At 33.4% G+C, this 12,480-nt stretch overlaps 1 protein-coding gene across 2 annotated transcripts in view; it reads left to right on the forward strand.

The window, feature by feature from the left end:
- The first annotated feature begins 1,549 nt into the window (after positions 1-1,549).
- LOC142978778 (fibrillin-1-like) overlaps positions 1,550-12,480 on the forward strand; it is a 49,767-nt gene continuing 38,836 nt past the window's right edge. For both annotated transcript variants that reach the window (XM_076123341.1, XM_076123342.1), the window contains exon 1: positions 1,550-1,721. In XM_076123341.1, coding sequence (XP_075979456.1) covers positions 1,719-1,721 — 3 coding nt within the window. In that variant the 5' untranslated portion in view covers positions 1,550-1,718. The remainder of the gene's footprint in view (positions 1,722-12,480) is intronic.

The raw sequence follows: 12,480 nt of genomic DNA on the forward strand, positions 1-12,480 counted from the left end.
AACATTTACAACCTTTTCTACTATGATTAGTCACTGTACGCTCTACATTTAACGGTAACCAAAAAATAAAGAAAATCGGTGCCCTGTATTTGGCCAGTGATTCGGGACGAACCGACAAGAATCGAACTATTAAACCAAAGTCGACGCCTACACGCACCGAATTGAGAGTGGTCGAAACTGCCCACTAAAATGGTAGTCGTGTATCGGCGAGAAAATCAAAGGCAAGCTATCAATCTCTTGTCAAAGTAATAATGGGTATAATAGGGGTGTTGTGTGTTGGTAATTGTTGTCGATCAACTATGATGTAATGTAGCATAATGCTTAACCTCTATTTGGTGTTGCTCACGTATTGTTTGGACAGCTTTTTGCGTTGCAGTTTTGTTAATCATCTTTGTTTTCTGATTGAGATTTCCTTGTTTGGATTAAGTTGGTGTGTTCTACGCTGCAGCATTAATTATTTTAAGTATAAGATTTTGCAGGGTCTTTAAATTTCTGTGTATGATGACAAAGCAACCTCTGGTAATTATGACAAAAACGTCGAAAATGAGAACAGCAAGTCGGCGTCAATCGAAATAAATATAATATCTATGAGATATTTAGGCTCTATCAAATACGTAAGACAGGATACAGAAGAGGTAAGGACTAAAACAAGAAAATTGAACAAACAAACAATTAATAAAGTTTGTCCTCGTAAACATAATTAAAGTAATGAAGAATGCACCGTACATTATAGTGGAGGAGTCTGGACAAATGAATTTATTGGAGTATGCAAATGAGCCGCATTCAAGGAACAGTGGGGCATCACTGCATCAGCCGTGGCTTGCGCCGGGCTCACTCTGAGCGACTAATTACTTTATTTATATCTGTTTCGTATATCCTAATGTCTTTGATCAATTTTCTAAGTCTCTAAAACTTTAGAATTAAGATTGAATACGTAATTGTTGTGTTTTGTTTGTGAGCCAAATGTGATTTTAATCGTTATTTTTAGCGTTTTCGCTGAAAAATGGAAATTTTAATAATCTTAATTCCGAGTTATAACACTGCATATAAGTTAAAATTTTTGTCCACATTAGCTTGCTCATTTAATTAAATCTTAGCTTCTCATTTAAAACATATTATTATCATCAAGTTTGGCATATATTCACAACTGACCTAGGTATGTGTTCATTATCTTTTTAGGTAACGTCCATATTTTTGTCACAAGTTATAAAAAATATAGCATTAATCGTTAATGATATTGTATTGTTATTAAGTAATCAATAGTTATTTAAAGTAGCTGCGATTGACAGCTTTATCACTTCGTTATCATGACTCAACAACTTCGTCTATACATGCGTGTGTTGGCGTACTAAACGGCTCCGAGTACAGCATTTCAAGTTTAATTATCGATTGTGAAGCAATCAAGCACACGAATGATAATAGTTGCAAGTATAGCATCAAACATTTTGGTAAAGACAACTAATAGCGTAACGGAAGCACCATAGATCTAAGTGGTTGGGCAAACGTGCGCGTGCGCCTGTATGGGCCGATGATAAAGCTCGCAATTTTAGTTGTCAGTAGGGAGCGCGCCGCGGAGCGAGACGGTACTCCCTTTCGGTCGGCGCGGGGGTCCGGGCGCGTTTATCATCCATCCGGTCGTATCATCATCTACAAACGAACACTGCTCTTGCACACCACGAACTGTATTCTGGTGACCCTCCATCGAGGAATCCAGTGGCATGGTAATTTGTGATAATAATTCCATCAGGATAATGTTGATTTAATTTTGTTACGGACGGATCCTGGGTGTTTGCCGCCTATTGTCTCTTGAATAGAGCTAGAGATTGGTATTGTATTACGTAATGTGTATTAAAAAATATTCTACAATTTATATCTGTTTATACATATCCGTATAACATGTACTTTTATTCAGGTTTTATGTTTTAAGTTAAGTGAGCAAGACATTATGTTAATTGTAAGAGGTTTTAAATTAAGCTTTGATTGCAATAATTTTCTGATGTCATCTAATTTGATGTAACTTAAATACTTACTGTTTAACTATGAGCTTCTCATTTGCGCTTTGATAAAAGAATGCCCGGCCATCTCTTGAACTTTTAAGTGATTTATGATCGCTTTCGTTACAACATAATTGTGATGTGACATATGGCATGATGCCTACATCCTCAGTTAATAGGGCCAGGGTTAAACGTTGGTCAGCGATGAGTCCCTTATCAGAGTAGGAACCGCACGAAGGCTAGCCGATTTGCGCAATCGTGCCGGACCGTATCACGTCCGTCGCTAAATTCACTTGTGTGGGAATATTGCTCTCCATTTAATTGTCATACTTATATCTAACCGCTCCTGTTCTGTTCAAAGTACTGCCTTTGATAACATTGCACCAGATTTGTTTTGTCTCGCTAAAATATTGTCGGACGAATGTCTAATAATTCAAAGTATTTTTTCGGCGGTAATCTTAACCCCTCTTCTCTGTACGTTAATGTTTTATTCAGTTAAGCCATTGTTAAGTCAGAGTCTATGTGAGCTGCGACAGAGATTAACATGACCGTAAAACTTTAATCACAGCTTAAAAGCCTGGTCTAGGCGGCTTTGAAGCTGTGTGCAAATTGTACCCTTAAAATCATTGTTGCTTGAAACAGTTAAGGAACCTAGTTTTGGAGCCCAACCTTAGTTATCTTAACCAAAGATTAGATGCATAATTTCATTACTTACTCAAATTGTTTGGACGAAATTAAATAATGTTTATGCTGCAGCACTTAAAAGTTATTGATGTCAAATAGAACGCAACATCAATAATAACTGGGAAACTGCCAATATTTAACTGCTGGATATTCTTTGAAGTCATTTTGCTAATGTCGTCCTAAATCTAATCATTAGGATACATTTGAATTAATCTCCCGCCACATGATGTCAGAGCTTGTCTCAGGTGCGCTGGAATCACATTTACATGTGAATTCTAATCCCGCAGCCCGAAGGCGTTTCAACTGTAATCATTTGCATAACGCGTACATATGTAGGGCCCTGGGACCGGTCGGCATTGGCCCTACATTTAGCGGCTAATTCCCTATTGTGTTGGCGCTTTTACAGCCCGTCGTTATGAATTACAACTAGCACTTATCTGTCAGTCTGAACGATGTTGTCGCCAGCGATAAATGTTACAAGTTTTGTACTTACAAGTTATGTCATCATCAATTTATGAGTTCAGCTTGTTGACAATTTATGTCTTCATATTGATACATGTTGTTTTCTCACGATCTGATCGATGTTTTTTGTGTACATCTTAGAATTCGGCTTTCCTTATGGATTGGTGGGAATCCCGCGCGGCTCAAGCGTTGTGGTTCATTAAAAGAGCTTCTATATTTTGTTTCTTTTGTGCCAGTTCACAAAGAGGAATATAATTCACTTGAAATATAAGTAGATGAGTATTATATTGGTGCGCATCTGAGTCGGTAATCCTTCCATCTGTTGATCAAAGTAATAAACAATTCGATACACTTTGATGCGAACTGCGAGAACTTTCTAACTGAAATCCTTTTTGATCTTGTTTAGTTTTGGTCTTAGTTTTATTTGTCTGAAGCTTTCGCTTTAAACTGTGTGATTGCTTTAGGTAGAGCTACTAAAATAAAGATGAATCATGTAGTAAAATTTTTCGAAAACTGTGACCCATCGGTAAGGTCAAAAAGTGTTGATGACGTATTAATAAGTGTAACCTACATTTGGACAAAGAGTGGTGTCTTCATGAGCATTGTCTGCACAGCTGCTGCAAGTTCCTTTGACACAAATTAAACACATGTCTCTGTTGGTTTTGTTTATTTTTTCAATACTCCATTATGAGAATCGTATTTATCGTCGCCGGCCAGATTTAATGGTGTATTTGTATTATGATTCCTTCGAGATTATTCGACTTGAGATATTTATAGCAGTCACCTAATTTGGCTTCGAAATGAATGCATGAATGCATTGGAATATGTAAGGAGGGAATACAAACGCTTACGAAATCACAGAGCATAACTGCAAGTACTACTTATTTGTACTTTATGTATATACTCATGAAAACTTGTTAAGGAAAATTTCATTTTGCATTAATTTTCACAGTATCCTTGCAAAAACATATGAATAAAATTCGTATAATGACAAAATATGGTTTCGGTTATTATGTATTCACAATGAATACAATGTTTGCAAGCGAACCGCAGACAATATTCGTTTATTTAAGGAATTCCGTAGTCATATAGTTACTTAGGCTTTGTGTTATCTGTTACATTTTTGTTATTATATTACACGAACATACGCAACAAGTCTGAAAATAGAAATTTGTAATTACACGAAAACCAATTACATAAACCTGGTCTTCGCAAATTACAAAATTGTGTGTTTTTTTTTATCGATTTAGATGTTGCTTTTATTTGCTAATATTTCTGAACTATCCACTCATTTATATGTTGTATTTGTTGAAGAAATTCTGTTTCTATTCCATTCTAGTTTCACAAGGCATCTAAAGCAATAGCATTTCATCGAATTAGATCATTTATGTGCATTTCTCGTTGCTATCTATTCGCAAGTGCGGGAGTGTAAGTGGTTCTTTGATGGTTCTGAAACGTACACCGTTGCTTCCTCGTCGGCGTATCAATGCGCCTCTCATCACTGAAGTAGGCTGATTCGTTGTGGGAATATAGAGTGTAAAGTAGATATAGTTCATTGAAATGAGGTGCAAAAATTACAGTTTGTAAGTGGTGATTTTAGTGGATTGTTGTGAGAATGTGTTCGAAATCGTTTCCGAATGATGAAGATTAACGAAGTTTAGTTTAGGTTAGGGTTTATACCTAATCTTATTTTAAACGATATGAAAAAAAGTCAAAACTAATATTATGTAGTAGAAGTACCTACTTACTATTGAAATCATATTTTTTTTTTACAAATAAGACTATTCAATTTTACACTAGCTGAATGCTACAGGTTACTACTCAGTTACATCTATGCTGACTAGGCCTTATTTTCTTAGTGCTGTCCCAATAATTGATTCCCTCAAGTAAATTTCTTGACGACATAATCTGTTTTATGTCTTGGTAAAAGAATGCCTCTACATTATTTTGCTCAATATCTACAAATTAGTAAATCAAAGTTACAAGCATCGTTTGTTAGTATCGTACTGAGTGGAGTACTCTGTTCTCTGCCTACCCCTATCGGAAGAAGATGTGATTAGTAGTAGTTAATATCTTCAACTGAATCCTTAAGAATGATATATCTTGTGATAAAATCTAAGGATATCGTTAATCTCGGTAGTGCTTAACCTGTAACAAGGAATGTGTGAGACAATCGATACTAACGCCGTGGAGTGAAGCCCTACACGCTAATCTGTATACACTTAATATTTCACGCCTCGCTCCTCTGTTGCCAGGCTGTAATGTGCTGATTATTGTACTTCTGATGATCTGTTAGCTATGAATTAATGTAAAAGCATTAAAAATGGCTGAAGGAGGCATTGGTAGAGATATTGTAGTTTTGAATTAATGTTTAAGCTATCAGCTTTCTTGAATTGGTAGCAGGTAATGTCGCATTTTGGTTGAGCCCACTGTACATTCAAGACATGTGAAAACTTATGATGTCATTTGATGATAAATATGAGTTCTTTCGAGTAAAATATTTGGTCACTTTATCCCTTAATGCCTTTTAAACCAAACAACAAATATTTCTGTCTGACGCCACCTAAATCATCTGCAATAGTTTTACACAGTCCAATGATGATGATGATCATCCCTTTCCCTTTCATACTTTTCATTCCTCTTCCCGTTTTAATTTGAAACTAAGATTATATTCATTTCTTTTATAAAACTGTTTTGAGAATTCAGTTCAAGTTCTATAATGTTCAAGATTTGATATAAAATATGACGAACTCTGTTTCCCTGACATTGCCACTTTATTCCGCCACTAGATCAATCTTATTCCGCGAGTGTTATCGCTGTAATTATTACACTAGACAGGAACATTGGTAATGATACCTCGAGTCAGAGTGAAGTGCGCTGAAGAAATGTTTGTTGTCGCGTGGCCAATTCATAATGGTAGCGAGCGTCTTATACGACTATCGTAGTTCAACTTGAAGATAAGGTGCTGTTGTAGTCTAGTATTTCACAAGATTATGACTAGAATCTTGTAAAATACGATTTTTCGCGAAGGAACACATTTCCAGAAAATTGTATTGTCTTTGTCTTGGTCTGTGCCTTCCCCCGTAAGGAAAAAGGCGCGATATTATGTATGTTTAGTATTACATTATTTCTCAGCCGATAATCTGTGCTCTCACGATTTTTCCCTGTACATTGATACAATGTTTTTGCTCTATATTTTCAAAACTGCAAGAAAAAGGTATTTGATACGCATAATAAGGTGTTCTTTTGTTTTGATTATTTGTTATTTTTAGTATAGATGATTCCAGACTCAAAATCTTCCGAAGAATAAATCTTTGATAAAGCTTCTCCTTCTAGTTTAAAACCGCGTTGTATGTAAACAAGTATCGGTATTTGGGTCTCGACATTATTCACATTTTGTTCCGATTGGCATGTCCATTGAATTCTTTCTATTGTTGCAACACTTGTTTGAGAATATTGGGATTCATTTTATTTTCGGTTCTGCATCTATTAACGAGGTTTTCGGTTGAATCTGCTAATTTCTAAACATAATCCGCTCTTAGTAGTGAAACAGTAACGAACTTTATTATCTTTTTAACCAAGTTTCACGCTAATCGGTCACCGGTCATATTTTTATCTATCATCCATTCAACTCAGTTTTATTTTAATTAATGAATTTTATGATAAATGTTCGCACACTTATCTTTTAGACAACATTAACAATCGCAACTAACATTTGTTTACAGTATCCATATCAATTGAATATGATACTCGGTCGAAATTCTAAGAATATGTCAAGAACTTATGAATAGTAAGTAAATTAGATTTAAATCCACGTATATAGTAAGTAGACTAGTAATGAATCACTGAAAGAAATGCCCTTGACCTAATTGGTTATCGTACCCTATTGGGTCAGTTTCGTCATTCGGTGAAGCCGCGATGGGACGCGAGTTTCGCTTATCCAAATATGACCCAAGACCTCAGATACTGGCTGTTAGAAAAATAAATTCAAACGGAAATTTAAATAAAATTAGAATGTTGTCTATGCACGAGTTGTTTTAAATTACTTTTATTTTGTTTTAAATATCGAAGTTATTTTAATTGCAGCCTAGTTTCTTGTGTTTAAAGCTGCTGCAGTTGACCTGTTTAGAATTTAGAGCAACTAATTTATTTTTTAATCAGGAATAATAGAGAGTCAGGAATATCAAAGAGCTTGCTAGAATGTTGTTTCGAAAACACCTAATAAAAATATTTGTAAAACAAGTATCATCTTTTTGGTGCATATCTTTAAAAATCTGTGAAACATTGAAAGGAACACCAAAACCCCGACTCGTCATATCGGAATGTGGACACCTTAAATTAATTAGTCCACGCGTTCTAATTAAGATTAGTGTCACGCATTCATAGGCCAATCGCAGTGTGCCGTGTGTTCGGTACCCGTGCGGTGTTTACCTGCACAGATCAATCAACATGATTGATGTTCAACGACACAGTTTTTAAACTTTTATTTTGCAACCTAATGAGGTTACTCTTATCGAGTTAGTGTTGGTTTTTGTGTTGTGTTTCTGAACCAGTTACGTAATACAATTTATTAGTAAGTTCTTCTTTTATTTGTGGTTTTCTTTTCAGCCAGTGTCGCGGTTTCTTAGTAAAGTCATGCCTATAATTGAATGATAAAAATAAATACTGTTATAAATTCTATTGTTTTGTGTGTGAGTCATATAAACCAAGTATATGGATAAATTAATGGATGTCTAATAGGTGGAACGAATATGGTTCTCTATGTCGTAAAGGATTTAAGTATGTAGGAGGTATTGCCTTATTGAAATGACATGGATATGTATTTGGGAGATGTGCAAGCTTTCATTTTGTTTTTAATGCATTCTAAAACTAACAGTGTACAGAAATAATAAATATTCAAGTTTCCAAAAACGTTACAGATCAATATATGGTTTAGCTTCAATAAAATAACTAAATGCTTGTCTCCAAGCAAGTTGTATGAGTACGATAAGAAATAAAAAATATTTATTTGAATTAAAATAAAGCTTCTTTAGGAGCTTAAGATACTAATTACACAGCAATAAATAAAATAAAATCTAGATATTTTTAAATATTAACAAATAATCGCCTAAAGACATCCTAAATCGATTACAATATATACAGGAGTATTCATCGTAAAAAAAAAACATAACAAATAAATAACATTATTACAAAAATCGTGACTAATAAAAGGAATTAAATTCATAATCTTAAAACTGTACGTGCACTTGCATAATAGATAAGTACATAAACAGTTATAAATCCGTAGCATCGTAACAAAACGAGTTATTCGATTGATCATCGATTTATGTATCGATCAATCATTTCAATGTCAAATGTTTTGGCGCCTAGCTGTCTGCAGGAGAGGTCGATGAACTTTTAGCTTATGGTTTGGCGGGAAACGGTTATGACGTTTTAAGTCATCATTATTTTTTTTATGTTGAAAGAAATGCAGTGAAATGTTTTTTAATTAATATTTCGATACTTTTATCATGCTTGTGATTAATTTTGGTGTAGTTTAAAATAATCTAAAACTAGATATAAAATATTTTCATGACTTTTTTTGTCAAATCAATACCTACCTACATTTTTAGGGTAGAAAATATATTTTCTGTAAGTAATTTTCGTATAGTAACACTAGAAATGAACATTACACTGGTAATTGTGTTTTTTTTGGAATTCTATCTAATAGGACCTAGAGTAATTAAAAGTTATTGTTTTTTAAACAATATCATAACGGAACACATAAAAGGGTATTAAGCGTTTATTACAAACATTCTTCTAATGTAACCAATAAATTATGGTATACAATCAATTAACCAAAGTTACCATTATGCCATACGGGTTATAATTAATTATTGTTCACTGCATGTGCCGGTAGAATTAAGTATTTTAATTAATGGCCGAGCTGGACCTCCTTTTCGTTGATCATTGCCGACCACGTGTTCGGGAACATTCCGAAATAATGTTGGTATTTACACTTAAAAACAAAACAATTCTTGCCTCTACGTTCCATCTCATAGTTCAATGGATTCTTGCTACGCTATGCTATTTCCATGAACAGTTAAAGCTTTGTAATTAATATTATATTTAATTTTGTCTCTGGATTTTTATCAAGTGATATTTTGCGTATTATAAGCCAAGCCCATTAATTCAAACGTGTTACTGTGACCTGAAATTGTGTACTGAAGAATGAATATTCTAAATCAAAAATCTTCTTTAAAATTACGCCTTGGGTTGATAAACCGTCGTTATTATCACCTTCAACCTCATGTTATACAGCTTTATTACCGTAAGCATGACTTCTTTCAAAGTCTCGCTAAAAGTCTAGAGTAAAATTCAAAGTAGGTAGTAGGTAGGTAGTACATACTTATAATTCAAGCTAATTTCAAATAATTCCTAGCACATGAGAGTGCATGCATGTGCATTGATCTGGCGTCATGTTTGTTTGTTGCATCGCATCGTTAGAAGCGCCTCGGCAGCGGCGTGCGTTAATAACCCCTCAATTGGGGGCACTCGCTCGCCTTTTGGTTTAGCCCCCAAGTTATACGCGATAGCGACTTGATTGATATAGTTAACCAATACTAGAAATAATGATGTTTTAGATAGTGTAAAGAAAAAATGTTGGAGTAAACCAGTGTCATAGAGTTTCAGTTTGCGACGTTAGAGCTTTCATTGTTATCATTTTGAAATTCTGATCTTTACCTAGAATTTCAGTCTACATAATATTGAAAATTTGATTTCATTTTTCTTTATTACTGACAATCAGCAACGTGTCTATCGAATTTCGAGCCCACAAACTTAAGCTTCGAAACGCAAACGAGAAACGATAACTTAAATGTGACTTTTTAATAGACGATTTGTCTATAGTCTATCTAGTCTTTCAGTACTTTGATTCTCTACCACTATAAACTACCAACAACCGGCTAGCTATCGAGAAATTTTTCACAAAGATCTGATTAAGTAGCGGGCTCCGTAGGAACTATTTTGTCAGTACATTTTAAACGTCAAATTGTCGCCAGTACCGACTGTAGAGAATCGCGCTACAGTTCGCTCCCGCTACCTCTCGTCCAGTGTACTCTCGCACGCTATATTGATCTAAGCGCGTGCCGACGTTTCCTCCGGCCGCTGGCTGGACGCATCATCGTTGATGGCTGCGTTTGTTGACCGTACACATTATTTCAGATGACACTTGACACTGATTGCGCTCATCGTGATTCGCAAGGTTAAGGTTGGGAGGGGACCTGTTATACGTTAGCTCATCGCCATATCTGGGTACACGTAACGCAGAGTTAAAGTCAAACTCAACAATAAAAAAATATTCTAGGAATAAGTCGGTATGATTTTGAAGAGAATTTCTGCGTATCTAGAATATATATTTTGCTGAATAATATTTTTACTATATCATAGTTGCTTATCAGTGTAGATTTATTTACTTTTAAAGCTGTAACTATCGTTCAGAGTAGCAGTATTTATAAAGGGCGTGTTAAAATTATTAAAAGTCCTAACTTAAGTACGCCTTAACAATAAAGTAGAGCTCTCCCAGATAACATAATAAAAGTACCCATATGCTTCGATAGTTCCTATAAAATACGTGATAAACCAAAATGAGGAGCTAGAGTAAACAAAATTATCCTAATGAGATCCTAAATTTTAATGGTTATTCGTAAATGTGTGATGGTGTGATTGTAACATATTGGTGCTAATAACAAGGAGTGATAAATTAGTATTAACTCACGCCGTGATAACTCTTATTATTTTGTTAGGATTTCTTTTATAATTTGTTAAATAACATAAAAAAGTAAAATAAAAAAAAATAACAAAATATTTAAAAAAAACACGCCTGTTACACTCAAAAGTGTAGGTAGAGATGTATGAAATACCTCCGCGTTACACCATTAATGATGTAAGTCCCATCCCAACTAGCACACAAGCTGCTTATACAGTCGTTATACAGCCTGATAGTTGCATAAGAGTCGTTCAAATGCTGTACAATTCTCTATAAGTTGGATATTAGCTATTTAAAAAACCCTTTAACAGCTAGGCGGGACAGTAGCCGTTTAGTAGGAAACTAATGACTTATAGTGATATATGAGCATGTAATTGCATCGCTAGACAGCCTAGGGAAGTATAACTGAGTTAATGGAATCTTCTATAACACCGTTAACTGTATAAGGGGACTTTAGGAGATAAAGGAGTTTAAACGGAGTTATGCGTTGCGCTTATAGCGCTCAAGAGCGTAAATAAGCTTTTTGTAATGCCTTAGGTTCTATAACAGATTTTTTTACGGCTAGTGTATTACTCATCTATAAAAGAGTTGTGTAGGTCTTTAATAGCGCCTTGAGCGTTATATCAGATATTTATATGGCTTCTGTACGGCAAATAGATGTATAAGGTATCATTCGAAACATTTTTACAGCCATGGGGATTACAGAATTATGTTAAGCACCAAAAGCGCTATAACCGTGTAATATACCTTTATACTAAAGCTTAAAATTATTATCATAATATATTTACATAGGTGCAGTGGTGGTTCAGTCTGTCAACTGTTTTTAAAGAATAAATAAAATAAAATAAAATAAATAAAATAAATAAAATAAATAAAATAAATAAAATAAATAAAATAAATAAAATAAATAAAATAAATAAAATAAATAAAATAAATAAAATAAAAAAAATAAATAAAATAAAAAAAATAAATAAAATAAATAAAATAAAATAAATAAATAAAATAAATAAAATAAATAAAATAAATAAAATAAATAAAATAAATAAAATAAATAAAATAAATAAAATAAATAAAATAAATAAAATAAATAAAATAAATAAAATAAATAAAATAAATAAAATAAATAAAATAAATAAAATAAATAAAATAAATAAAATAAATAAAATAAATAAAATAAATAAAATAAATAAAATAAATAAAATAAATAAAATAAATAAAATAAATAAAATAAATAAAATAAATAAAATAAATAAAATAAATAAAATAAATAAAATAAATAAAATAAATAAAATAAATAACATAAATAAAATAAATAAAATAAATAAAAAAAATGATTTTCAAACTATTTTAATATTCAACGACTGACCCCTAAAAGTACGAGTAAAATGCTGGTGTGCGACCAAAACAATTATATTGAAGCACTCCTATGCCACAACTGCAGAACCTTGAGGTCTACAACAGCAAACACTAGAGCCTTTGTACAGCTTAAGCCGCTAGAGCAGATGTAACCAACTCTGAGAGGTGCTTGATCGAGACGCCATTACAGCATTTGGTAAACATATTTTTTGAGGTTATTACGATCTTTTGAAGATC

The sequence above is a fragment of the Anticarsia gemmatalis genome, chromosome 15 (genome assembly GCF_050436995.1).
Source record: "Anticarsia gemmatalis isolate Benzon Research Colony breed Stoneville strain chromosome 15, ilAntGemm2 primary, whole genome shotgun sequence".
Classification (NCBI taxonomy): Eukaryota; Metazoa; Arthropoda; class Insecta; order Lepidoptera; family Erebidae; genus Anticarsia; species Anticarsia gemmatalis.